Source organism: Emys orbicularis, chromosome 8 (assembly GCF_028017835.1).
Source record: "Emys orbicularis isolate rEmyOrb1 chromosome 8, rEmyOrb1.hap1, whole genome shotgun sequence".
Taxonomy (NCBI): Eukaryota; Metazoa; Chordata; order Testudines; family Emydidae; genus Emys; species Emys orbicularis.
Genome location: NC_088690.1, coordinates 58,874,486 through 58,900,453, shown reverse-complemented (window position 1 = coordinate 58,900,453; position 25,968 = coordinate 58,874,486). Strand labels below are relative to the sequence as shown.

Here is a 25,968-nt window from a genome sequence, read left to right as displayed (position 1 = left end):
GCCACTCCGGAAAAGCACAGCAAGAGAAACGCCCCCTCAAAATGGCGACCACCCGGAGGAACGGGTCCCCCCCAAATAAACTTCCGCCCCTCAACATGGCCGACAGGAAGTGAGATTATCGAACTAGCAGAGCCTATCACCAGCGGGCTGCAGTGCGGCGGCTTCAGCCCGAGGAGGAGCGCAGTGGAGGGGCGGGTCCGGATGGAAACGCGGCTGGCGGAGGAGGCGTTCCGCGAGGACGAAGGTGGGAGAGCGGGGAAGGAGCGAGCGCTGAGAGGAGCCTATTATCTGCGCTCCAAGCAGTCGCTGCGCCAGCGAGCGGTGGAGATGCAGACACGGCAGAGAACCGGGGCCAAGCAGCCGGGGCCGGAGACCAGGCGGCGGGACGCCGAGGCTTCGGAAAGTGAGTGACTGAGGAGCGGGTGCCGACCCGCGCTGTTGGTGCGGGCGGGCGCGCGTCGCGCCCCTGCTGCATCCTCTGGTTCAGGACACGTTGGGGTGCGGTGAAGGGACGCGGGCGGGGGCCTCAGAGCGCTGCGGGATGCCCAGGGGGAGGGAGCGATGTAATGGGGGGGGGGGGCGGGCATGATCCCGTACCAGCGTGGGGTGGGGGTAGGCCGTGACCCGCTCGCCCGGGAGTGGAGGGCGCCCTGGTCTCTGCCTCACCGGTCCCTGCAGCCGGTCGGGCTCCGTGGGGCGGGGCGGGGGGGTGTCAGGGTCCTGAGCCCTCATTGGGTTCAGTGAGAGCTGCCGTGCTCAGCATCTAGGCTGGGGATCGGGGAGACCATCACCGTGGTGGGGGTCACGGTGCACCCCGTGTGCGTGCATGTTGGACCCACCACGTGCGGGGCTCCCCAGGGGAGAGGCACCGCTTGGCTGCAGCACGCTGGGGCTGGGTTGGGTTTCCTTTCCCCGTACCCCGCGTCTCAGCTTCTCCCTGAGTTTGCCTGCTCAGTGTCCGGAGGGGACAGCTTAAACGCAGCAGACTTTACTTCTGTCATTTGCAACTAAACGGCTTCAGAGGGGCAGGTGAATGAAATGCAGGCAGCAAAAGTCGCCTTCGCTAGCATGAGGGGCTTTACACGCTTCCCTTAAAACTGTTTCCAAGATAAGGAAGGCTGGGCAGACCCAGGTGGGGAAGATGGGGCAACCCGGCTCCATCGGAATCGTTAATGTGACAGTGACATCTGGCCAGTAAACTAATCTGGTTTAAGCAAATCAGTTGTGCTGCAAGAAACAGGGTCGGGCCAACTGGCTTTTGAAAGCAGAATGACATCTTTATTTTGGGTACTATTAAATTCCATTCTCTTACCTGCTTGCATCTGTTTTCTTTCATACAGTCAATGTGTATCTTTTGTTTCTAGCAGGGTTGCCATTTTAAGGAGGGTAGAGTTTGCTATTAACCTTCAGTGGCCTGGCCTGTCTGAGGCAGGGAGAGAAGAGATGTGGTACAGAGGACATTCAGCTTGGGCATTGCGCTGAGCATTTTCCCACCAGTTTTTGTCTATGGTAAAAATCTTTAGGGAATCTACATGGAGACGGTTGAGTTGTGCAGTGTGCTACATTCTTCTTAGCTGTCTCCCCACAACATAACTTTGTATCCAACATCAGTTTTCTTTCAAAGGACCAGAAGGTGTTAAAAATACACTATCTGCCAATGAGTTGTAGTTATCAAATAGTTGACATGTTACATTAAAGTTGTATAGAAGGTATTTTTTAAAGTGAATCCCCAAAAGACTGGAATGACAAAGCTGAAGTTACTTGTACACCATTAATTCAGCCCCCTTGTAAATATTTATTACAATACAATGCTTAATTATATGATTGCATACTTTTTGTGGGCTCCTGCCTCGTTCGTTGTGCAGGTTGGACTCTGCACTGTGAAGGCTTAATTTTGCTACTCTTACTCATGTTATGTAATACCATATGACTTACGCAGTAGCATTCATCTTAGTGAGTAAGGATAGCAGAATTGGACCCTGTGTGTAAAGTGTGTGACATTTATATTTAAATAGCTCACTGAAACAAGTGAAGAGCCAGGCTGTGTGTTATACAATTGCTATGTCTGTTGACATGGAACACTTCCTCAATGGAAATAAAATGTACTCAAATATTTTTAACTAAATAACTTGTAGACTTGATCCTGCACAGTGAGTTCACTCTTACCTTATTCCCTGTGCACCAGAGACCAAATTTTGCTCTGTTACTTCAGTATAAATTTAAAACATGGAATTCAGCTTTACTTTGTATCAGTGTTAATTGGTAAGCAGGCCTGCCTCATTCTCCATGTAGTAAATCTGAAGTGCGGTAAAACTTCTGGCTTCTACATAGTTCTAGATCTGTGCATGAGAGGGGGCTACTTTTATAGCTGCTCTCCTGCAAAGTTCTTCACATCCCTTAATGTATTTCACACTTCTCTGAATAGTTGTTTCAGGCTCTCTGCCGACTTTGTCAGGCTTCATTACATCTGTTTCCAGTCAGCTCACAGTTTGAATGTTCTCTGTGTAACCATAAGGGGTTTAGACTTCATTTTTTATTTTGTTTTTTGTTTTTAAGAACCAGTTTAGTTTCTGGTAGGGATGTAAAAACTGTTTAAACAATAAAAAATATTTAATTTAAATGGTTAATTGCTGAGATCTATTAAGTCTCCTATCCTTGCACTCTTAAAATTAAGCAGGAAGGCTTAAGTTGAATAGTAAAGCCTGTGCATTTCAATATTTGATGACAATTCTTTTATGCACAACTTGCGTCTCTTATGTGGTTATATGAGTGACTTTTCTAATTCAATCTCAGTGCTCTTATAAACTGAATAAAAATTGAATTTCCAGACATTTTTATTTCTATATATGTGTACACTAAATTACCTGTTTGTTTCTAAAGTACCTGTTGTTTTTTTCTGTGACTGTTTTGAAGACGAAGTGTCCACATACAGAACCAGAAGACAAAGGGACAACACAAATTACAACAGCCAGACACACTTGACAGAAGGTAACAGTGGGCTTCCTTTCCCAGTTAGAGGAAGTCTTCCCCTCCTGGATCTTATGAATTGCTATGCAACAATAAATTAGTTCCTTAAAATATCTACAGTACCCAGTTTCAATAATTTACCTATCTGCAGAGAAATACTAGACTTCACTCTGCAGTATTACGTGTCTTCTTTGAAATACTTAAGGTAGGCACTACTAGATTTTAAATTGCTATTGCACAGTAAAGGCACTGTTGTGCTCTTTCAAATACACCTTAACAGGATAGTTACTGTGAAAAAGGTATCCAAAGCCCTTTGCAAGGAAATTAGTAGGAGTCTGATTCAGTTATTTTTTGTATAGTCTTCATTAATTTATGATTAATAAAAATATAATATTACAAAAATATTTATAATATTGAGGCTCCTTGGGTCTCAGCACATAGTTTAGATGCATCAAAATCAAACATTTGTATGTAGGATTCTGCTAGGCCAAAAAAAAGCAGTATTTATTTGTTGTTCATACAGTGAAGTATTCTTGAATCAACAATTGGTTTCCTAATCCATTGGTGTTCAATTATTCCACATGATTAGGAATTAGAAGGATGGGAGATTAGAAGGATGGTATTACTAAACAATTTTTTTTAGGACTTGTTATCTTGCTTTTATTGATCTCTGGGCCTCTTTGATGCTTTAACCTCTCTAGGATTAGGGGTTTTGGGGAAGGTTGGGTGAGAAACTTCACTTCCTCTTTAGCTCCTCAATGACGCATGGGGAAGTTTCATGGAGCCTGATCACTGATTCTTTAGGATTGATCTAGGGGCAGATTTTGGGGCAGATCAGACATTGCTTCATTTAGAGAAGTTTGGTCTGACTCATGCGGTGAATGAATGACTTCAAAGCATGACCTGTCTCAGTCCCTGTCATAGAATCTTATGCTGTCACTCATTCAGGACTGAATTCTGCCTGTCCTGCACCTTAAGCAAGTGCAATTTTTGATCTTCAGATCCAGAGCACTGGCCAGTACCCCTTGAACTAAATGAGTGACTGCTTGAGGTAGTGGATTGTAAGCTTCTGTGTAGACCAGCTATTAGAGGGTGATGAGGCACACACTTTGTCAGTGGGTTTTTCAGCTATTTGCTATATGGCAGAAGAATGCTGAGACTTGAGGATACTGGGATTAATTCCAGCCTCCAGAGGGAAGTGTCCTCTAGTGGTAATAGACCCTTCTGCCCCATTCCCCTTGCTTGTCTCTGCCACTCTCAGCTCCTGTTCCTGTCCCCGCATCCCCTTTGCTTCTGCTCCCACTTTGCTGCCCATACCCTGGATACACTAGCCACTTCTTGACCTGCACAGACCCTGCAAACCTCAGGAAAATTGCCAAACTGGAGTTGTGGACTTGAGAAGACCATGTTCTTGAAGAGATGGAGTGGAGGGTTAAAGTACTTGTGGGGGAGGAGTGACTGCTTTGGTGACTCCCTGATCTTATTTGCCATACCCAACAGTCTCATAAGAGTTAACAGTCCAGCCAATCAGAAACTAGCATATTTATAGAGTTTTTTCTCTGGTTAGCAGAAGTGTGTCAAACTGTTCTATAAACCCATCAGAACCCAGTTTTTCAAAATGTTACACTTTTAATGTATTCCTCTCCCTTGTTTTAGGGAGTGAAAGTGCATTTGGCATAGTAGATATATCGCCTTTGGTTCGACCGAGTATAAGAAAGAGTCGACAGACAGGTAAATTAACTTTTAAACTTAAAGGACGGGGTTTTCGCTAGTTGCAGTATAATGTTACTGAAACACACACAGGACTTGTGGGAGCATAGTTCAGTGATCACAGCAGGGAGTGGGAATTAGGGGACCTCAGTTCTATTTCTGACTTTGCTGTTGACTTGCTGTATAATCTTGGGCAAGTCACTTAATCTCTCTGCAATTTGCTTTTTTCTCTAAAAATGGGGATAGTACTCTCCTATCTCACAGGAGTTTGTGAGGATTAATGTATGTATGTAAAGCCTTTGAGATCATCAGATGGAAAGTGCTATACAAGCGTATATTGTTTTACAGTGCATGAGTTGCAGTAATAGTTGGCTGGGATATTGCAACATATAGTAATTGAGTCAGATAGCATTGTGTGGTTTTGTAAAAGCACTGAGTAAATGCTATGACCAATAGTATCTGTAGTTATGCAAGCTAAGAGAAGGGTAATAAGATCTCATGATTCAAGATATAAATTAACAAGGAGTCCGGTGGCACCTTAAAGACTAACAGATTTATTTGGGAATAAGCTGTCGTGGGTAAAAAGCCACTTGTGAAGAAGTGTTTTTTTTACCCATGACAGCTTATGCCCAAATAAATCTGTTAGTCTTTAAGGTGCCACTGGGCTCCTTGTTGTTGTTATGAATACAGACTAACACGGCTACCCCTGATACTTGAAGATATAAACTGACTCTCACAAAAGGGTTGAGAAGGGATCCCTCCCAGACCATCCAATGTATAGCATTACACTTCACCAAATGCATTATTGGGATTTGGCAGTATCTTCTCTAAAGCATCAAACATAGACCACTGCCAGATGCGGGTTACCGGGCTTGATAGACTAATGGTTAGGTGTAATTTGGCACATCCCGTGTTTCGTTAAAAAACAAAAATATGAAGGACATAATGAAGTTTTAATTTGTCAACCTCTGGCGGTTGGGAGGGGAGCTAGGTTTGTTTTACAAGTGAGTGTGCAGCCTTTGCAGTGTCCTGAGAAATGTATCAGTCACTGCATCAGATAACCACAGCACGAACATGACTGCTGCATTTCCTTCCTTTTTTTCTGTTGTTTATCGTTCTTGTGTTGTGTTTTGCCTTACAGAAAACACGGTCTCCAGTGCAAGTAGAGATTTCAAAAGGAATGAGTCAGGTTGGTTCAAGTGACTTTTTTCCCCCCTTTAAATATTCTGGTCTGCTTACTGTTATAGGGTTGTTTCTGTGAGTTTTGCTTGTTATGACTGTTATGCCCAGAGAGAGAGAGTGAGAGCACATGCAGAACAGAACGTTGCCACTGGAGTTTGCTGCTACTTGAAAAATGCCGAGATGTTGAGTGTTCCAAGTATAGACCTTTGACAATGTGCTATTACAATGACTTTTTCTGATTTCCTCCCCTGCCCCAATACAGTAAGGTTGAGGTCTAACTGCATGACACTAGAAGCTGATTGGGTGGATTTTTCTTTCGTAAGGATTTCAGTTTACTCAGAACTGCATTTGCTATGAGACCCCCATGAGTAGAACTGAAACTTAAAAACCAGTATCCCAGTGCAAAAACTTCAAATAGCATGTGACACTGTTGCAGCAATGACGCTTAGTGGTTTAAGCGTAGACATTTACTACAGCGACGGGAGGGGTTCTCCCATTGCTGTAGTTAATCCACCTCCTCGAGAGGCAGTAGCAGGGTGGATGGAAGAATTCTTCTGTTGACCTTGTGCTGCTTACAATGAGGGTTAGGTCATCTTACCTATATCATTCAGGGGTGTGGATTTTTCACACCCAGGAGTGATATAGATTGGTCAGCCTAGCTTTTTAGAGTAGACCTGGCCTCAGGTGTCAGCTATATATATATATTTTTTAAGCTATATATTTAAAATTTATGTAAATGAACAAAGATTAAGAAGGTTATAAATGTCAGTGCTCTTATTGTTTTAAAAACAAAACCCTCCATTTTATAAGTGATTTTTGAGCTAAAGGCATGTTTTGGGTGCTGGAAGTATTTGTCATTTGGCTTCATGCCTCATTGTCTTTACAGTTATCACGATAACCACATTCACTATTGTATATTGTATCTTATACACTGAATAATTTTGCAGATATAATCACGTTGCAGAGTGGATTTTGATACTGTAGGAATGGCTGAGCTCTATACCAGTTTTAAAAACTGGATTCTGAAGAGTTTAAAGAACAGTCTTATATGCTTTGGCTATCAGAAAATACTCTAGAAATGGTAGTTTCCAATTGGCTGGAGTGTTACCTACTGTTGGGTGTGTCAAATAAGATCAGTCACCCAAAGAGGGATGCTCTGAAGATCCACCATGTAGGTAGGTGATAGGCCCTGTCTAAAGCTGCTGATTACAGCAGTCTTGTGTTAGGTGTGGCTTGTTAACTCCTCCATTCCTATAAGGGAGGTGGGAGTGATACTCTGGGCAGAAGGATCCAGGGTCTGGGACAGTTGGGGCCAAACGGAAGAACCTAGGAACAGCCAAGCCTGAGGACAAGGCTCAGGCTGGAATTTGTTTCCCTTTTTGATAAAGCCAGACTCCAGGCAGGGTGAGAGTTTGCTGTACTAAGAGCAGGTTAAAAATGCTACCTGCTCACACAATAACTTTTTCCTCCCCAGTCAGGCAGTTTGCGTTACTAGCTGGTGAAATTAGGCAAGATTTATACCCTAGTTCGTATCTGAGGTTCTACTGTAATAAGTAATTAATAGACTGCTGCCCCATCACTTAAAGCATCTAGAACTACAGTGTACTGGAAAATATACTGTAGGAACAGTCCTACCCTGGTAGATGGGATAATCAGCTTTTTCCATTACCAGTTTTCAAGATTTTAGAACATCAACGTCATGGGTCAAGTGCAAGACCTTCCCGCAAATCTAGGGAAGATGGGTTTTCAAGACTGTTGCAATATGCTATCAGAAAAGTAAATAGTCAAGGAACTCAAGACAGACTGCTCACATATTCAGAAACCCCTACTAAAAAAAAAAAAGTGCATGCAGTCTGGTTTGCACCACACTCAGCTTGATCAGAAAACTAGACTAGTCAGTTTCACTTTTTTAGATTCACTTCCTGGCTCTCATTCAATAGCACAAATGCATCTGGGTTTTGTGAGGGTGCCAGAGGTCCACCACTCTTGGGAAATATTTCACCACCAAAAGAATATAACACTGTTTTTGCTGAAGTGTTTATTTAAGTTTTCACAAAGACATTTCTTTATGCTAAGGGCTGGTCTACACACAGTTTAAGTACTGACTTACCTGTATCAATTTAAAACCTGATCGTTTGGATTGGTGCAACTCCACACTGTGGACACAATTATATGGGTATAAAGCTGCTTACATCCATATAGCTTATTTCCATAACAGAGTGTGTAGACAAGCCCTTTAATTTGTAAAGCTTTTCTTTCATGCAAAACCTACATTTGGGGCCTTAACTACTTGTCAATTCATCTTTAACATTCTTAGGCTATCCAGACACTCATGCACTCCTAATAGTTTACACAACGTACATGCAGGTGAATCGTGCAGATCATCTCGCTGTCTCTCCTTAGATGGAAGGAAAGAAAACAGAAAGAAAGTGATACTTATTCTAGGAACCGCTCACACCAATTTTTGTGCTAAATTTAAAATGTATTTTTCCAGTTTTAAAAATACTCTCCAGTTATCAAACAGTAAGAACAGCATAATGAAACATAAGATTAAAATACACTGCTGCAGCACATAAAAGCTGCAAATATGAAATCAGATGTCTATATTGTTCAATACAACAGTTCTTTAAATCACTACTATTACTTGAAGCGAAAATATAGCTATTAATTCCCTTACAGACTTTAGCAGTTCCAAAGAGTTTTAACCTGGCTGTAATCATTTGCTACTGACAGAAGTTTGGGAAACACAGGAATTCACTCCAAGAGCAATTTTCAAATGTTCTTCTGTATGTCTTAGGCCCTATAACACTAATGGTTAATGGGCAGTCTCCTTTAACTCAGGTAACAGTGGTCTATCATCTTGGAGAAACTGGGCTGTGCGGGGGATAAAATTATGTAAACAGAAATCTCTGAAATAATAGCAAAAGGGTATAGACCGTCCTTTTCAGTTGTGTAAACCACAGCTTGTTTTCTTTTTACAAAGTTCAGTGTCAAGTTCCTTTTAAGAAACAAACCTTTGTTTCACAAACCCACCCTTAAATAAATCATCTGCAGAATTAAGCAGTTATTTGTCAACTGGAGGGTTTTTTCATAAGCTCTCTATTACAGGAACAAAAGTCACAGGAAAGAGGAAGATGCAGAGATCTGCAATTTCGCTTCCCTCATGAAACTCATAAAGCACAGTCCACTCAGCTTATCTGTGTCCATGTGATTATAGGAGTAAATGCTATGATCAATAGTATCTGTAGCTATGCAAGCTAAGAGAAGAGTAATAAGGTCTCATGCTTCAAGATATAAATTAACAAGGAGCCCGGTGGCACCTTAAAGACTAACAGATTTATTTGGGCATAAGCTGTCGTGGGTAAAAAACCACTTCTTCACAAGTGGTTTTTTTTTACCCATGACAGCTTATGCCCAAATAAATCTGTTAGTCTTTAAGGTGCCACCGGGCTCCTTGTTGTTGTTGTTGTGGATACAGACTAACACGGCTACCCCTGATACTTGAAGATATAAACTGACTCTCACAAAAGGGTTGAGAAGGGATCCCTCCCAGACCATCCAATGTATAGCATTACACTTCACCAAATGCATTATTGGGATTTGGCAGTACCTTCTCTAAAGCATCAAACATAGACCACTGCCAGATGCGGGAGGGGGACATGCTGTTTACTTACACACTCACACACACAACCCCCCCCCCCCCCCCCCCCCCCCGCCCACCACCACCACACACACACACACGGCTGGGAGAGGGACAAGCTTGCAAACTCAGTCTGACCCAGGGAAAGAAGCTGCCTGCAAGGAAGCTGCTGGTGCTGAGGAGGGAGCTCAGCTGCTGGATCTGAAGCCCAAACTGCGCTTTGTTCGGCATTATGAACATTTCAGAGTTACGGACAACTTCCATTCCCAAGGTGTCCGTAACTCTGAGGTTCTACTGTAATAATCACCTTACAAATAGCCATTCAATTTATGTTTTGTAAACATCACAGATTTTATTACTTCAAAAAGATAGTCCATTAGTAGAACTAATTCACTTTTTTATTTTGCACTGATATATTCATTTTGTAGATAGGAAATTCCTATTACATTTAAACAGGATGTTTAGAACCCAAGATACTACAAAAATTTTCTCCACTTGCTCACTTTCTAGAGTAAATCCTAATCTATCAGACAAACAATTTAGAGTGAAGCATATAAATTCCTTTTAAATAGGCAAACAGACTGCTATTGAATCACTGACTGACACTGTTGCAACAGAAGCAATTTTTTAGTAGTTAAATCTCCTGGAATCCCAAAAGAATTCAATAAAGGTAAAGCCCTGTCTGAGCTTTTATTGGTTTTTGAGAAGATTGAAAGCTGTACATATTTCTTACATGCTATTAGGGCATAAGATAGCAGTCTTTCCTAAACTGGCCTTGGTGGCCACTGTGAGCCACAGTGTTTGCATTATATAGGGGAGTTTTTAACTATTAATTGCAAATTTAGGCTTGGAAGAAGCCCCGGTACATTTTTAGAAGTGAAGATTGAAAGAACTTAATGTAGGAAGGCAAAACTGAGAACTTGAGCACAGTTTGAGAGCAAATGATTATGAACCGCTTGTGCAGCTATCAGCCATGTAAAAATACCTGGCCTAATGGATTTGTTGTGAATACAGTGGTGACTGTGACACACTTTAAGAGTAAAAAACTTTTGCTAATAGTTGCTATGCCCCTTTTTATGTAAGTTCTAAACTAACCCCCTCCTTTGGAGGTGATGGGGAGCTGTAACTGCAGAAAAGTCTAGTGTAGCGTAGATATTACTGCAGAAATCAGTAGTCTTGGGGTTCCCCAGTCATGGGCCATAGTAGCATCAAGAGGCTTCTTGCCTCTACCAGCACCATTTCCCCCTACTATGTGTTGATCCTTGACTTTTTGCAACCTTGTGTTTCAATATGAGATTCCTACTTGTGGACTGAGATTTTAAAACAAACCAAAAAACCACATTTATCAAAAGGAAATAATTGTATTTGTGGAAGGAATATTAAACTTTATGCTTCAGGGCTTAAGCCAATCTATAACTACTAGAGATCAGGAAGAGACTGAACGTGGGGGTCATATTACTCCACATCTGCCAGTTGTGAGGTTCTTACCCCTACCTTTGAAGCGTCTAGTGCTGTCAGAAACGTGATAATGGACTAGATGGACCTCTGGTCTGATCCAGTCTGGTAGTTCCTATCCAACTCTGTTCACTTAGAGCTCTCAGGTTTGTTTAGACTGAGGCTCCTGAATTGGAAAGACCATGACTTCAATAATACCTCACAAAAGAATATTGCATTGTATCTTTAATACAAACTTAGCCCTGGTCTACACTATGAGTTTAGGTCGACTTTAGCAGGGTTAAATCTAATTAAGCCTGGACACGTCCACACGACGAAGCCCTTTCTTTCGACTTAAAGGGCCCTTTAAACCGGTTTCTTTACTCCACCTCAGACGAGGGGATTAGCGCTAAAATCGGCCTTTGCGGGTCGGATTTGGGGTAGTGTGGACGGAATTCGACGTTATTGGCCTCCGGGAGCTATCCCACAGTGCTTCATTGTGACCGCTCTGGACAGCACTCTCAACTCAGATACACTGACCAGGTAGACAGGAAAAGCCCCGCGAACTTTTGAATTTCATTTCCTGTTTGCCCAGTGTGGAGAGCACAGGTGATCACGCAGAGCTCATCAGCACAGGTAACCATGATGGAGTCCCAGGATCGCAAAAGAGCTCCAGCATGGACAGAACGGGAGGTACGGGATCTGCTCGCCATATGGGGAGACGAATCAGTGCTAGCTGAACTCAGTAGCAGTAAACGAAATGGCAAAATATTAGAAAAGGTCTCAAAGGCCATGAAGGACAGAGGCCATAACAGGGACGCACAGCAGTGCCGCGTGAAAATTAAGGAGCTAAGGCAAGCCTACCACAAAGCCAGAGAGGCAAACGGAAGGTCTGGGGCAGAGCCGCAAACATGCCGCTTCTACGTGGAGCTGCATGCCATTCTAGGGGGTGCAGCCACCACTACCCCAACCGTGTGCTTTGACTCCGTCAATGGAGAAACACGCAACAGGGTTCGGGGTACGCGGAAGATCATGATGAAGACAATGAAGATAGCTCACAGCAGCAAGGAAGCGGAGAAACCGGTTTCCCCAACAGCCAGGATATGTTTATCACCCTGGACCTGGAACCAGTAACCCCTGACCTCACCCAAGGCGTGCTCCCAGACCCTGAGGGCACACAAGGGACCTCTGGTGAGTGTACCTTTGTAAATATAACACATGGTTTAAAAGCAAGCGAGTTTAATGATTAATTTGCCCTGGCAATCGCGGCCAGTACAGCTATTGGAAAAGTCTGTTAACATGTATGGGGATGGAGCGGAAATCCTCCAGGGACATCTCCAGAAAGCTCTCCTTCATGTACTCCCAAAGCCTTTGCAAAAGGTTTCTGGGGAGGGCTGCCTTATCCCGTCCGCCATGGTAGGACACTTTACCACGCCAGGCCAGTAGCACGTAGTCTGGAATCATTGCATAACAAAGCATGGCAGCGTATGGTCCCGGTGTTTGCTGGCATGCAGACAACATCCATTCCTTATCGCTCTTTGTTATCCTCAGGAGAGTGATATCATTCACGGTCACCTGGTTGAAATGGGGTGATTTTATTAAGGGGGCATTCAGAGGTGCCTGTTCCTGCTCGGCTGAACAGAAATGTTCCCCGCTGTTAGCCACGCGGGGGGGGGGGGGGGGGGGGAGGGGTGAAGGGATCATCCCAGAGAAGTGTGTGTGTGTGTGGGGGGGGGGGGTTAGTTGGGTTTGTGCTGCATGTTAACCCGGAAACCGCAGCCCCTCCTTTTACATTGCAAACCCATTTTAAATGGCCAACCCAACGGGTCCTTGGTATGGGAAATGAGGGCGCTACTGTTTGAAACCATTCCCACGTGTTATGAGGGTTAAAAAAGCCAAAAGACTGTGGCTTACCATGGCTGCCTGCAAGCCGAATTCTGTTGCCTGGCACCGCGTGAGTGATCTCTCACACCAAACCGGCAGGCCCTCAATATAAGAGGAAAAATGCGACCTTGTAACGAAAGCACATGTGCTGTGTAATGTGAACAGCAAAATTTAACGTGAAAGAGTGTACCCATTGTTCTCTAAAATGTCTTTTTTTAACCACCTCTCCCTTGTCCTCCACCAGCTGCAAATGTTTCTCCTTCGCAGAGGCTAGCAAAGATTAGAAGGAGAAAACGGCGGACTCGGGATGATATGTTCACGGAGCTCCAGATGTCCTCCCACGCTGACAGAGCACAGCAGAATGCGTGGAGGCAGTCAGTGTCAGACTACAGAAAAGCACAATATGAACGAGAGGAGAGGTGGCGTGCTGAATCGCGGGATGAACAGAGCAAGTTGCGGGCTGAAGATGATAGGTGGCGTCAGCTTGCAGACAGAAGGCAAGAGTTGATGCTCCGGCTGCTGGAGCATCAAACTGATATGCTCCAGCGTATGGTTGAGCTGCAGGAAAGGCAGCAGGAGCAGAGACCGCTGCTACAGCCCCTGTGTAACCAGCAGCCCTCCTCCCCAAGTCCCATTGCCTCCTCACCCAGACGCCCAAGAACACGGTGGGGGGGCCTCCGGCCACCCAGTCACTCCACCCCAGATGATTGCCCGAGCATCGTAAGGCTGGCCTTCAATAAGTGTTAAAGTTTTAAAGTTTTAAACTGCAGTGTGTCCTTTTCCTTCCCTCCTCCCCCACCCCTCTTGGGCTACCTTGGCAGTTATCCCCCTAGTTGTGTGATGAATTAATAAAGAATGCATGAATGTGAAGTAACAATGACTTTATTGCCTCTGCAAGCGGTGCCCAAAGAGGGGAGGGGAGGGTGGGGTGGTTGGTTTACAGGGAAGTAGAGTGAACCGGTTGGCGGGGGCGGAGGGTTCATCAAGGAGAAACAAACAGAAGTTTCACACCGTAGCCTGGCCAGTCACAAAACTCGTTTTCAAAGCTTCTCTGATGCGCACCGCGCCCTGCTGTACTCTTCTAACTGCCCTGGTGTCTGGCTGCGCGTAATCAGCGGCCAGGCGATTTGCCTCAACCTCCCACCCCGCCATAAATGTCTCCCCCTTACTCTCACAGATATTGTGGAGCGCACAGCAAGCAGCAATAACAATGGGGATATTCTTTTCGCTGAGGTCTGAGCAAGTCAGTAAGCTGCGCCAGCGCGCTTTTAAACGTCCAAATGCACATTCCACCACCATTCGGCACTTGCTCAGCCTGTAGTTGAACAGGTCCTGACTCCTGTCCAGGCTGCCTGTGTACGGCTTCATGAGCCATGGCATTAAGGGGTAGGCTGGGTCCCCAAGGATCACGATAGGCATTTCAACATCCCCAACGGTTATTTACTGGTCTGGGAAGAAAGTCCCTTCCTCCAGCTTTCGAAACAAACCAGAGTGCCTGAAGACGCGAGCATCATGTACCTTTCCCGGCCATCCCACGTTGATGTTGGTGAAACGTCCCTTGTGATCCACCAGGGCTTGCAGCAGCATTGAAAAGTACCCCTTGCGGTTTATGTACTCGGTGGCTTGGTACTCCGGTGCCAAGATAGGGATATGGGTTCCGTCTATCGCCCCATCACAGTTTGGGAATCCCATTGCAGCAAAGCCATCCACTATGGCCTGCACATTTCCCAGAGTCACTACCCTTGATATCACCAGGTCTTTCATTGCCCTGGCAACTTGGATCACAGCAGCCCCCACAGTAGATTTGCCCACTCCAAATTGATTCCCGACTGACCGGTAGCTGTCTGGCGTTGCAAGCTTCCACAGGGCTATCGCCACTCGCTTCTCAACTGTGAGGGCTGCTCTCATCCTGGTATTCTGGCGCTTCAGGGCAGGGGAAAGCAAGTCACAAAGTTCCATGAAAGTGCCCTTATGCATGTGAAAGTTTCGCAGCCACTGGGAATCGTCCCAGACCTGCAACACGATGCGGTCCCATCAGTCTGTGCTTGTTTCCCGGGCCCAGAATCGGCGTTCCACGGCATGAACCTGCCCCAGTAACACCATGATTTGCACATTGCTGGGGCCCGTACCTTGTGTGAGGGCTGTGTCCATGTCAATTTCCACATCACTCTCGTCGCCGCGCTGCAATCGCTTCATCGGCTGGTCCTGGTTTTGCTTTGGCATGTCCTGGCTCTGCATATACTCCAGGACAATACGCATGGTGTTCATAGTGCTCATAATTGCCACGGTGATCTGAGCGGGCTCCATGATCCCAGTGCTATGGCGTCTGGTCTGAAAAAAGGCGCGAAACCGACGGAGGGAAGGAGGGAGGGGCGACTGACGACATGGCGTACAGGTACAGGGAATTAAAATCAACAAAGGTGGCTGTGCATCAGGGAGAAACACAAACAACTGTCACACAGAATGGCCCGCCCAAAGATTGAACTCAAAACCCTGGGTTTAGCAGGCCGTTGATTTCACGGAGGGAGGGGGAAGCAAATGAATACATCTATTTTTTACATCTTAAGCTGGCAGCAGACGGTGCAGCATGACTGATAGCCCTCGGCATCTTCTGGGTGCTTGGCAGAAGATACTGTACCACGACTACTAGCCATCATCGTTAAGACGGTTCAATAGGACTGCCGGCAGGACTGAGTCTCCAGGAGACAAAGCATGTCTGCCCAGGTGCCTCTGATTGAGCTGGAGTACGACGACGACGGATACCAGTCGGAATACACCATCTACTGCCAAAAGGCAAGGGGCTGCTGCTGTGTAGCAATGCAGCCCCACGTCTGCCAGCACCCAGATAGCCGATGAAGGCTACCAGTCATACTGCACCGTCTACTGCCAAAAGGCAATTAGCTGCTGCTGTGTAGCAATGCAGTACCACGTCTGCCGGCACCCAGATGACATATGGTGATGGTGAGCTGAGCTGAGCGGGCTCCATGCTTGCCGTGGTATGTTGTCTGCACAGGTAACCCAGGTAAAAAGGTGCGAATCGATTGTCTGCCATTGCTCTGATGGAGGGGGAGGGGCCTGACGGCATGTACCCAGAACCCCCCGCGACACTGTTTTGCATCATCAGGCATTGGGATCTCAACCCAGAATTCCAATGGGCGGCGGAGACTGCGGGAACTGTGGGATAGCTACCCACAGTGCAACGCTCCGGAAGTCGACGCTAGCCTCGGTACTGTGGACGCGGTCCGCCGGCTTCATGCACTTAGAGCATTTTATGTGGGGACACACACAATCGACTGTATAAAACCGATATCTATAAAACCGGCTTCTATAAATTCGACCTAATTTCGTAGTGTAGACATACCCTTAGAGTTAAATATAACTAGGGGGTGGGTGTGAAACTGAGAGTTAATAATTATCTCATACAGATGAGAAGTTCGTCAACTAAGATTTGAAATGAAAAGGAGTAATATAGAAGAACTGTTTTAGATGGCAGGAACTGCAGAATAGGCAATGATGTTTTTATGAAGGAATGCTGAGAAGGCTGGTATTACACAAGGCAGGAAGGGGCTATTTCTTTAACAAAAACAAAAAAAACCCTCTTCAAACCTGTATTTATTTTTGTAGTCTTAAGAGACTACAGTCAGTCTGAATTGGTCACCTTTCGCCTTCGAGGCGCTGTACAGCTCTGCTCTTCCATTCACCGACCTCTTCTCTGTTCGTGCCCCATACTTTGTCACCCCTGTGCATTTGGTCACCCTTTTGATTTCCTCCCATGGTCAGCTCTGTGCCATCTATCATGTTACATCCCTACTGAACGCCTGAAATATCCCTCTGATTCTGTGCACCATATGGTGGTACCTCGCTCTTTCAAATCCTTCTCCTAGCTTGATTCTCTTGGTTGACCTGCCATCTTGCTGGACTTTGCTCTTTCCAAGTATTAACATTACCCAAGGGAGAACTGTAGTGCCCAAACAGTTACACAAGTTGGCAAAATAGCAACTAAACAAGATATGTACATCCAGTAGTTTATCTTACAACTTTTCCTGTTGTAGACGTCAACTTTTGGTGTCCCATGGTTAGTGTAGGCCATAAACTTCTTGAGACAGGGACCTGTCCTTTTATTCTGTAAAATGTCATGCATACAGGTAGTGCTGTGGCTATATATAATAGCCTTTGAGTTGTGTGGCAAGCAGTTCTTAATCTTTATATAACCTGTTGTCTTTGCAGATGATGGGGAGGAAGAGGAGGAAGACGAAGAGGATGCTGATGGCTACAGTGATGACAATGAATCTGAAAATGATGGAGAAAATTATAAGACTAATGTGTATCAACCACCAAGAGATAATGGAAGTGATGTTTTGCAGTCGTCCCTTCTTCTGTCAAAGGGTTTGTCTCCAATGATTATCAGTTCAGTTTTTTAAACTTGTAAACTTTGGGCCAGAACAAAGCAAAACATAACAAGATATCATTACAGTACAGTACTGTATACATGGCAGTACAGTTTTGTAGTTCAGTGTAGCATTCTGAAAATTTGGGCAGAGAGAACCACTGTTTGATATGTATGAAATATTTATACAGTTGAGACAAAGTGGGTGAGGTAACATCTTTTATTGGACCAAGTTCTTGGTGAGAGAGAGAGGCTTTCAAGCTACATAGAGCTCTTCTTCAGCTGTGGGGAAAGTACTAAGAGTGTCACAGCTAAATGAAAGATTGAACAGATAGTTTATGCTAACTACTTATGATATATTGTAAGGGACCATTCAAGGTGAAGTGGGCTATTAACACCCCTGAAGTCATAGGACTAAAAGGGGGTTAGTGGGTTACAGATTGTTGTAATAAGACATAAATTAGTGTCTTTTTATTAAGACCATGATTTTTAGTGTCTAGCAAAGTTATGAATTTAAGCTCCCAGGCTCATCTTTTGACAGTGTTGTGCAGGTTTCCTTTGAGGATGAGGACTGATAGGTCAGATATAGAGTGATGGCTTTGTGAAAAGTGTTTGCCAACAGGTGATCTGGTATTTTTGTCTTTTTCCTGTGGGAGTTCATTTGAGAGCTTAATTACTGGTTTCACCACATAGTTGTTGAGCCATTTAATGCACTGGATGAGTAGGACCCATGGATCTTGAAGGGTGTTTTGTGTGGTGGTGGTGTTGATCATTGTATTAGTGGAGATATGTCTGCAGGTTTTGCGTCTGTTGTTCTGGCTGGGTCTGGTGCCGCTTTGAGTTGGTGTGCCCTGGTCTGTGGTGTCCTGGGCTTCTGATGATGGACATTTGCCATCTCTTGCTGGAGGTTGTCATCTTGCTGAAAAGATACAACCATGTGACACAACATAGTAGCCAAAATTCATTTTCTAGTCTGCTTAAATCCTGTTTAAACATGAGAAATCTACTATAAATCATTTAAATATAATAAAGTTGAAGTTCTCCTAATTTTATTAAAGGAGTACTGTTAATTTGAAATCTAGTCAGTTGAAAAAAGCTCCTTGACAATTTTTGTGGATTTATTTATTTATTAAATTATCACTATACTGTTGTGTTAGGCCAAAATGCTCAAAAGTGAAATCCTAAATTTAAGTGCACATATAGGCCCTGGTCCTGCAAACACTTAAGATACATGCTTGATGAGACTCATGTGAGTAACTTTACTCATATGTGTTTCCAGGAGTGGGGCCATAGCCGCTTATTTTTTTTTCTAGAAGAGCTGAGTTACTGAAAGCTCCCAATGACTCCGGCAATGGAAACTGACTATACCAAGTGCAAATAAAGTGATGAAAGAGAATTTTTTCCTCTACTCTTTCGCAGTTATAGTCATCTTAGATGTGACTTGTAACAGTATGAAAAGACTTTTAGACAGAAGTGGGTTTTTTAAAGTTGAGGGCCCCTTTAAGACATGATTTAAGATAAATTGATTTGCAGTTTCTACAACTGATACTAAAGTGTATGAATAGATACCCTGGTGGAGGACTGGGTGATTGAAGACTGGTAATAGATTATGGTATGAATCCAGTCAGGTCAAAGTCGAATCAACTTGCTATATGATTGCTTATGGGAGAAGACCAGGGAAGCAGCCAGGTGCACCAACCTGACAAAGCACGGAGATGAACTGGACTTGGGAGATGAGAGAGGAGGTGCATGCAAAAGCAGAGCTGTGCTGGACTTTGTTCAGTTTCAAGGAGGTGGTGTATAGCACCTACACAGTCGATATGCTTTAGCACCCTTGCCCCTCAGACTTCAGGTGCATGGTGAGGTGGCTGCCCTTGTTATTAAACAAGTGGTTTTGGTTCCAAAAGGCATTAGTCTGGTGGTGCCTCTCATGAGAATTAATTTCACTTTAGTTATAACTTTCCATCCTCTGCTTAGAACTCCAGTGACTGAATTCAAAGACTAGGAAATAAAGACAGCTAAGGGCTGGTCTACACTGGGGGGGATCGATCCAAGATACGCGACTTCAGCTACGCTATCGTAGCTGAAGTCGAAGTATCTTGGATCAAATTACCTGGGGTCCACACGGCGCGGGATCAACGGCCGCGGCTCCCCTGTCGACTGCGCTACCGCCGCTCGCGCTGGTGGAGTTCCGGAGTCGACGGTGAGCGCGTTCGGGGATCGATATATCGCGTCTTAACGAGACGCGATATATCGATCCTGGATAAATCGATTGCTACCCGCCGATACGGCGGGTAGTGAAGACGTACTCTAAGAGTGTAGATAGGGATAGGCTGCATTAGAAAGAAGTGACTGTTTTAAATCTCCCCCTGCATCCCAAATGCCAAGCTGCCCTTTGAGTAGCAGTTTGGAAGTACTATGTCCATGACTGATTTGTCTCCAAATTGGTCAGTGTCTGTTAAATTTATGATCTCTGTTCATTTTATTGTGGTGCTGCTTCTGTGATTTGAATGTAATCCTATGCTGAATTTCAAACAATGAGCAGCCACCAATGAGGACACTGCCCAGTGTGATGGGCATGTGTGGCTGCAGCTGAGCAAACACTGTGTGTTGAAGTATTAGACATGATTCATAGCATTCATGTCCCATATGTTCACTTCTGAGTGTTCGTTCTCATAAACCTCTGATCAGGGTCAATAGTTTTAGGTTATCTCCTGGGATTCTGGGCTACCCTTCCATTACCCATTCATCTTCCTTGCTCAGATTCTGCCTGCCTGTTTCTGCTAGTGTCCTCCACTCTCTCTCCATCTGTGACTATGCATCTATATACCTATCTATATTTGAGATCTTTCATCTTTGAGGCAATTGCTGTGATTACACAGGATTTATTTGACTCAAGGAGACATAAATGTAGGTGGTTTTGTACCATGTGAGTAAACATTACATGTACCCTCACTGAAATCATAACAACAGATAACTGCATGGTGTGCACATTCATACATGCTGATGGAATGCAGTTTACACTGTCCTTTTCAGGAGTTATTGTTTAGTATCTTTTACCGTCTCATATTTTTTACATGAATACTCCCAAGGCTCACTTTCATATAAAAGCTTGCATTTTGGGTTATAAAGCACTATCTGGTCCATTTTTCTGATGGTGTTACACAGCACATTGGTGGGCAGAAGTAACTTTGAGGACTGAGATTGTGCTTGACAAAACTACTTTTCTTTTGTTTCTTGAATCTAATATGGTAACGGTATTGCTTTAAATTATGCATATGTTTCTTCTGTTACTATGTTCCAGATCCCCCAACAGTTGTACAAAAACAACCAGTGTTTAACCAGAAGATGACATTCAGGAAATCAAGTATGTGGATAAAACTCTGCCTCTCGTTTACCTATGTATAGATTGATTGCTATTTTCTTTTGGTGGTTCAGCATTTGAGGAGTTTGTTAGCTCTACATAAGCATGTTTGGTTATTTGTGCTTTTCTGAAAAAGGGACCTGGGAGGAGTGTGGATGGGAAACTGAAGCTGGTCTGCCAGTTGAAAGAGATCAGTTTGCTGGCCTGAAACAGTTGTGAACATGCCATTGTATTAGTCTCTGGAGATGGGACAGGACTGGCTTTGAACTCTTTGATGCAAACCTGAAATGAAATCCTTTCCAACTGATTATTTGTTACAGTAGCAGCTAGGACTGCTGAGTTCATAGTCCCTTCCTCACTTCTGTTAGTGAAACAATGCTGGCTAAGCAGTGTTCTCAATGAGGTCAGGTCATTTAACCTTTAATCTTTCTGCCTGTTTTACTGTAGAATTCATCTACAAAAAGCAGAAGCTAGACTAAGTTTAGAGCTAAAATCAGTTTTCATATTATTTCTCACCCCTTCCATTGATAACTAGATAAATGGATCAGGATTCTGTCATCTTAACTCCCCTTCCCTCCAATCACTCCAACAGATGAAGCTGAATCTCAAGTTCAACCCAATACACTGAAGAAGCATTCACAGCCTGCAGCCAAAAGTAAGATTTATGCTTCCAGATCTGTTTAATGTATGTACAGCATTTAACCATTTTCGTGCCCATCCTTGTATTCAAGGCCTTTAACTTGGTGCTATATAGTGGGTCCTGCTAGAACAGACCTGCATTACACATCCTGCTTATCAGGAGACATATTTTCAGCACTGAGGGAAAGATAACTCAAGAGGCCTCTTGTCTAATCTCTGTTTTCCACCTGGTCTGCCCTCTACTTCTTTAATAAACTCTGGCATCAATATGAGATTAAATTTGGGGCACACATAGTGATAGTTCTGTGTTCCATTGTTTTTTAAATTAGATGCTTCAAATTCAGTTGTAGTAATCTACAGAAAACTTTTGTCATCCTGTCTTCCGATATATTTAGGATCCAAGAAATGCATCTCCTTGCTATGGGTCTGATCCTGCTTACAAAGAAGTCAATGGGAGTTTTATTAGTGACTTCACTGGAAGTAGACTCAGACCCTGTAGGATTCAGGGAGGAGGAGAAGATTTTTAAAAACATGATACAAGCTTTTTTAATGTTAACAATAACCCTGGTTAATAGTTCAATCACTGTTAAATTAACATTTAAAAAACAAACTTGTAATCCATCTTCAAATGTCTGATTTCCCATGCATTTCAATGGTAAGATGCATTTCCTGTGTCCTCTTCATCCTCTGCTTTTACTTTTTGCGTTCTCTAAATGAATGGATGAGACCATTTCACTTCTGGGTTCTTATGCACTAGCACACTGATTCTCAAACTTTTTGTATTGGTGACCCCTTTCACATAGCAAGCCTCTGAGTGCGACCCGTCACCCCCTGATAAATTAAAGCCACATTTTTTATATTTAACACTATTTTAAAGTGATATTTGTATGTTTAATATCACTTTTCACAGCAGACTTACTAGCGCAGACTTCACAGCAGACTTGGTAGCTAGCTGGGAGGCATGTACTTGCAACCCCCACATAATAACCTTGCGACCTCTAATTTGAGAACCCCGGCACTAGCACAATGCAGTAATGTTTGAGTTGCAAACAATGGCGAAGAATGTTCATTTTGTTTAAAAATGCCTTTGAGATTGGTTTCTATGGCTTTACTTTTTTCCTTTCTGTTGCCTTCAGATTTTGTAGAAGATTATTCTTACAAAACTTAAATATCAGGCCAGGTTTGACCTGCCTCTTTAAGATACATTTTACTGTGTTTTTAATAATTTATTCTTCTTTGATTAGATATAATGGTTAGAATGTGAGTGAGCAAAATTTTCAAAAATGCTTAAGTCCCATTTTCAAACTGTGACTTGTGTGTTTAAGTTGTTTAGGTGCTTTTGAAAAATTTACCCGATGTCTTGCATTACCCTGTAGTTTTTCCTCCAAGGAAGTTAAGTCCTTCTTTCTCACTCCAGGGTGTCTCCATTATCTTGTGGTGTTCAGTTGTTTATGGGATAGGAAAATGGGTCTTTTCAAATGTCACTGTTCACTCATCCATACTAATTGATTCCTCATTGAGCATGACGAAAGCATTTGCTTATTTTTAACATCCACCCCCTCTCCCCCCATTCTCTTTTGTGCAGAGCCTGTTGGACAGTCCAGTGCAGGATGGTTTAGGATGTGCATTTTGGTATTAGCAGTAGCTTCCGTTACTGTTGTATGGCATGTCTGGAAGAATCAATCCTCTAAGACTTTGCCGAGGGAAAAAATCAAAGTTGTGCAGGCATTTGAGACCGAAATGAAGAAACTTAGGAATGTCTATCCAAATCAGGATCCAAGACTGTGGGAGAGAATCCAAATGTTCCTTGTGAAACGACTCAATACCACCCATCCCCACTCGCAGCCTGCCATCTTACTGCTCACAGCTGCTCAAGAAGCTGAAAAGTCTCTAAAGTGCTTAAGTAACCAGATTGCTGAAGCTTATTCCTCCTCCCTGAGTGCTGCCACAATCAAGATTGATGGGGCTGGAAAAGCCACGCTGGATAGCGACGTCGTCAAGCTGGAGGTAGATAATAAGCTAAGCTCTGGGTTCAAGGAAGGTAAAAAAGCAGCTGTGGTGCATCGATTTGAGTCTCTGCCTGCAGGCTCCACTTTGATCTTCTACAAGTACTGTGACCATGAAAATGCAGCATTTAAGGATGTAACTCTTCTGCTAACTGTCCTTCTGGATGAGAAGTCCCTGAGAAAGAACCTCAAGCTGCTGGATGTTGAGGAGAAAGTGCGGGATTTTCTCTGGGCCAAATTCACCAATTCAGACACTCCCAGCTCCTATAATCACATGGACACAGATAAGCTGAGTGGACTGTGGAGCCGCATATCTCACCTGGTCCTGCCTGTTTGGCCTGAAAATGCTCTTCCTAAGGAGGGCTGCTTACAGATGGATTAAATATAAGACATGGGAGGATAGGAAAACAGTGTTGTGGTATCTGGGCAGTGCTGAACTTAACTGCTGAGCTGAGGCAGCACACAATATTCTCTATGCAGAGCAAGGACTGGTAGGGTTGTTCCATTTAAAAGAACTGGAGTTCTCTCTAGACAATTGGAGAGTGTAAGTATGGAGCACAGCTGTTAGGTTGGTCCCTCCTCAGTAACTCATTGGGCCTAGTGCTCTGTAGGTAGAAATGTCTTGCCCCCATTGTAGAGCCATCCCTCTGTGTGTAAAGCTATTCTTGTGTGCAGTAGACAAGTGTCTCTCTGCTGAAACTTTTCCAGCAGTAGGTAGTACTGCCATTGGGTATGGCAAGATAATGGGATCTAGCGGATTCTACAGACTTCTCTCCTGTCTCCTCTACCTACGTACAATCTACCAGAATAACATTCCCCTCTATTCTCAGAGGCTTAATTTTATTAATTGGTAGTAGAGATGGGGCTACATGCATCCAACCATCGGCTTTCTTTCTCCAGCTGACCATGGCCTTGGGTATAAGTTGCCTCTGCATGTTTCCTAGACTGGCTGAATTGTATAGAAGATGTTCTGGTTCAGGAGAGACTTCTCAAAGCTGTTTTTGTTCTGTTTAGAAGAACCTGGTGCCCCCTCTCGCCTCCTTCCTCCCCCCGCTCCCCCCAGCTTTGGAGGCTGGGATGAACGAAGTGCAAGTGATTGCTACGGATGTTGTTAACACGTCAGTTAACAAAATAACCCCTTAGTGCATCTGCTCCCCAGAGCACCCAGGAATCCTCTGTTCTGCATCCAGTTTTAAGACATACAAATCTCAAGGAGGAAATGTTAAATGCTGTTCCAGTGTGTGCTAAAAAAGCCTCACCACACCCTTCTCAAAGGCCTAAGATGTGTACAGTCTGAACAGATTATTTTGGCTAGGTCCAAAGGTTTTATTCAAAAAGAGTATTTTTACATCAAGAGGATTTGTTTATTACTGTTGTAAGCCTTGTCCCAAATGACTCCCCAGTGTGTCTGCATAAAACCTGCTGCTTCCTATGTAAATTTTAAGAAAAACAGACTTGATATGCCTGTGTTGAACATATTTTATTGAGTGGCTCATGCCAAAAATCCCTAAAATTTACCACCGATTAAATATCATGTATGTATTTCTATACCCACAGAAGAATTGTCATACTTTCATGCCTCTCTACTGCCTAGTATCTCACCTTGGATGTCTCTTGTTCCAGATCCATTCAATTTTCTTGGATTTGAAGGAAACTGCTCATGTTTAAGATACATTTTCTTATAATAGCTGTCAGATTGATGGCACTCTAACACATCCATTACTCAATCTTCCCTTTGCCTTGCTATAAAAGTCCTTAAAAGGGACTTTTCTGTAGGGGGTGAAAGGGCAGCTAAGTCCCCATGCTAAGCCTACCAGAAAACACACTGGTTTGCGATCTGAAATGAGCTGGATTAATGACCGGTGCAAGAAAACTCCATAGACTTGGAGCTGTGACCACTTATGCCAGTGGTGGATTTGGCCCTTCTTCTTTGAGAACTGGAACTGACCACTAATTTGTTTTATGTAGAGGTATTTATACAGCAAAGAGACATGGAAGTGCTGCCATTTTATGTGTGTAAGACCTGCTCATGAAGAAAAGAGATTTAAATGTTACAACACTTCACTGGACAAGTGTTTTTTAAAATCGTATGTTAGTTTATCAGTTGGAAATGACCAGTGATGATTTGTAAATAATTTAAAGAAACTATTTTAGTAACCATTAGAAATAAATTTACCTATTTGTTTTATAACCTGTTCTAAGACTGCTGATAGAATTTTAAGATGTGGTCAACTTTTTTTTTTTTACAGGCCAGCATTTTCAACTGTAGTTACCTCTGAAAATCAGTCCACTTTGATTTAGGTACTTGAATGTAGACTTAGGTGCCTGATTTTGGGCACCTAAACTTGACAACTTTAGCCAAGATCCTTGAATTATACGTAAGTCCAGACAGAGCTGTTTGGAGAGGCGGAGGCTGGTCTACGGAGACACCCCCCTCCCTGCGCTGTTACATAAACTTCATGAAAATAATCTTTGGCTAGCTGGGAGAAAGCCGCATCACATTGTAAATTGGGAATGTAGCTGGGAACTTCCTCTTATCTGGTGTTCTTGCATCATTTCTTACTAGGGACTCTGAATCGGACATACTTATTCTGGGTTGTAAATACGTTTGTCTGAGATTTTTAACCTTGTCAGCTGTCCTCTTCACCTCACCCAGACAGTTTGCATTCAGGCTGAAAACAAGAAGTTGTTACCTGCTTTTAATGTAGAAGGCACCTGTAATTGCAGTTAGTTTTTCAAGATTGAGGGAAGAATG

At 43.7% G+C, this 25,968-nt stretch overlaps 1 protein-coding gene across 1 annotated transcript; it reads left to right on the top strand.

Annotated features, from left to right (window-relative positions):
- The first annotated feature begins 201 nt into the window (after positions 1–201).
- On the top strand, positions 202–25,392 carry LOC135882497 (torsin-1A-interacting protein 1-like). Its single transcript, XM_065409423.1, has 8 exons — positions 202–403; positions 2,914–2,988; positions 4,624–4,698; positions 5,819–5,866; positions 17,045–17,203; positions 20,509–20,571; positions 21,161–21,223; positions 22,793–25,392. Exons 1-8 carry the CDS (start codon positions 202–204, stop codon positions 23,593–23,595), a joined length of 1,488 nt encoding a protein of 495 aa, XP_065265495.1. The 3' UTR covers positions 23,596–25,392.
- The last annotated feature ends 576 nt before the right edge of the window (positions 25,393–25,968 follow it).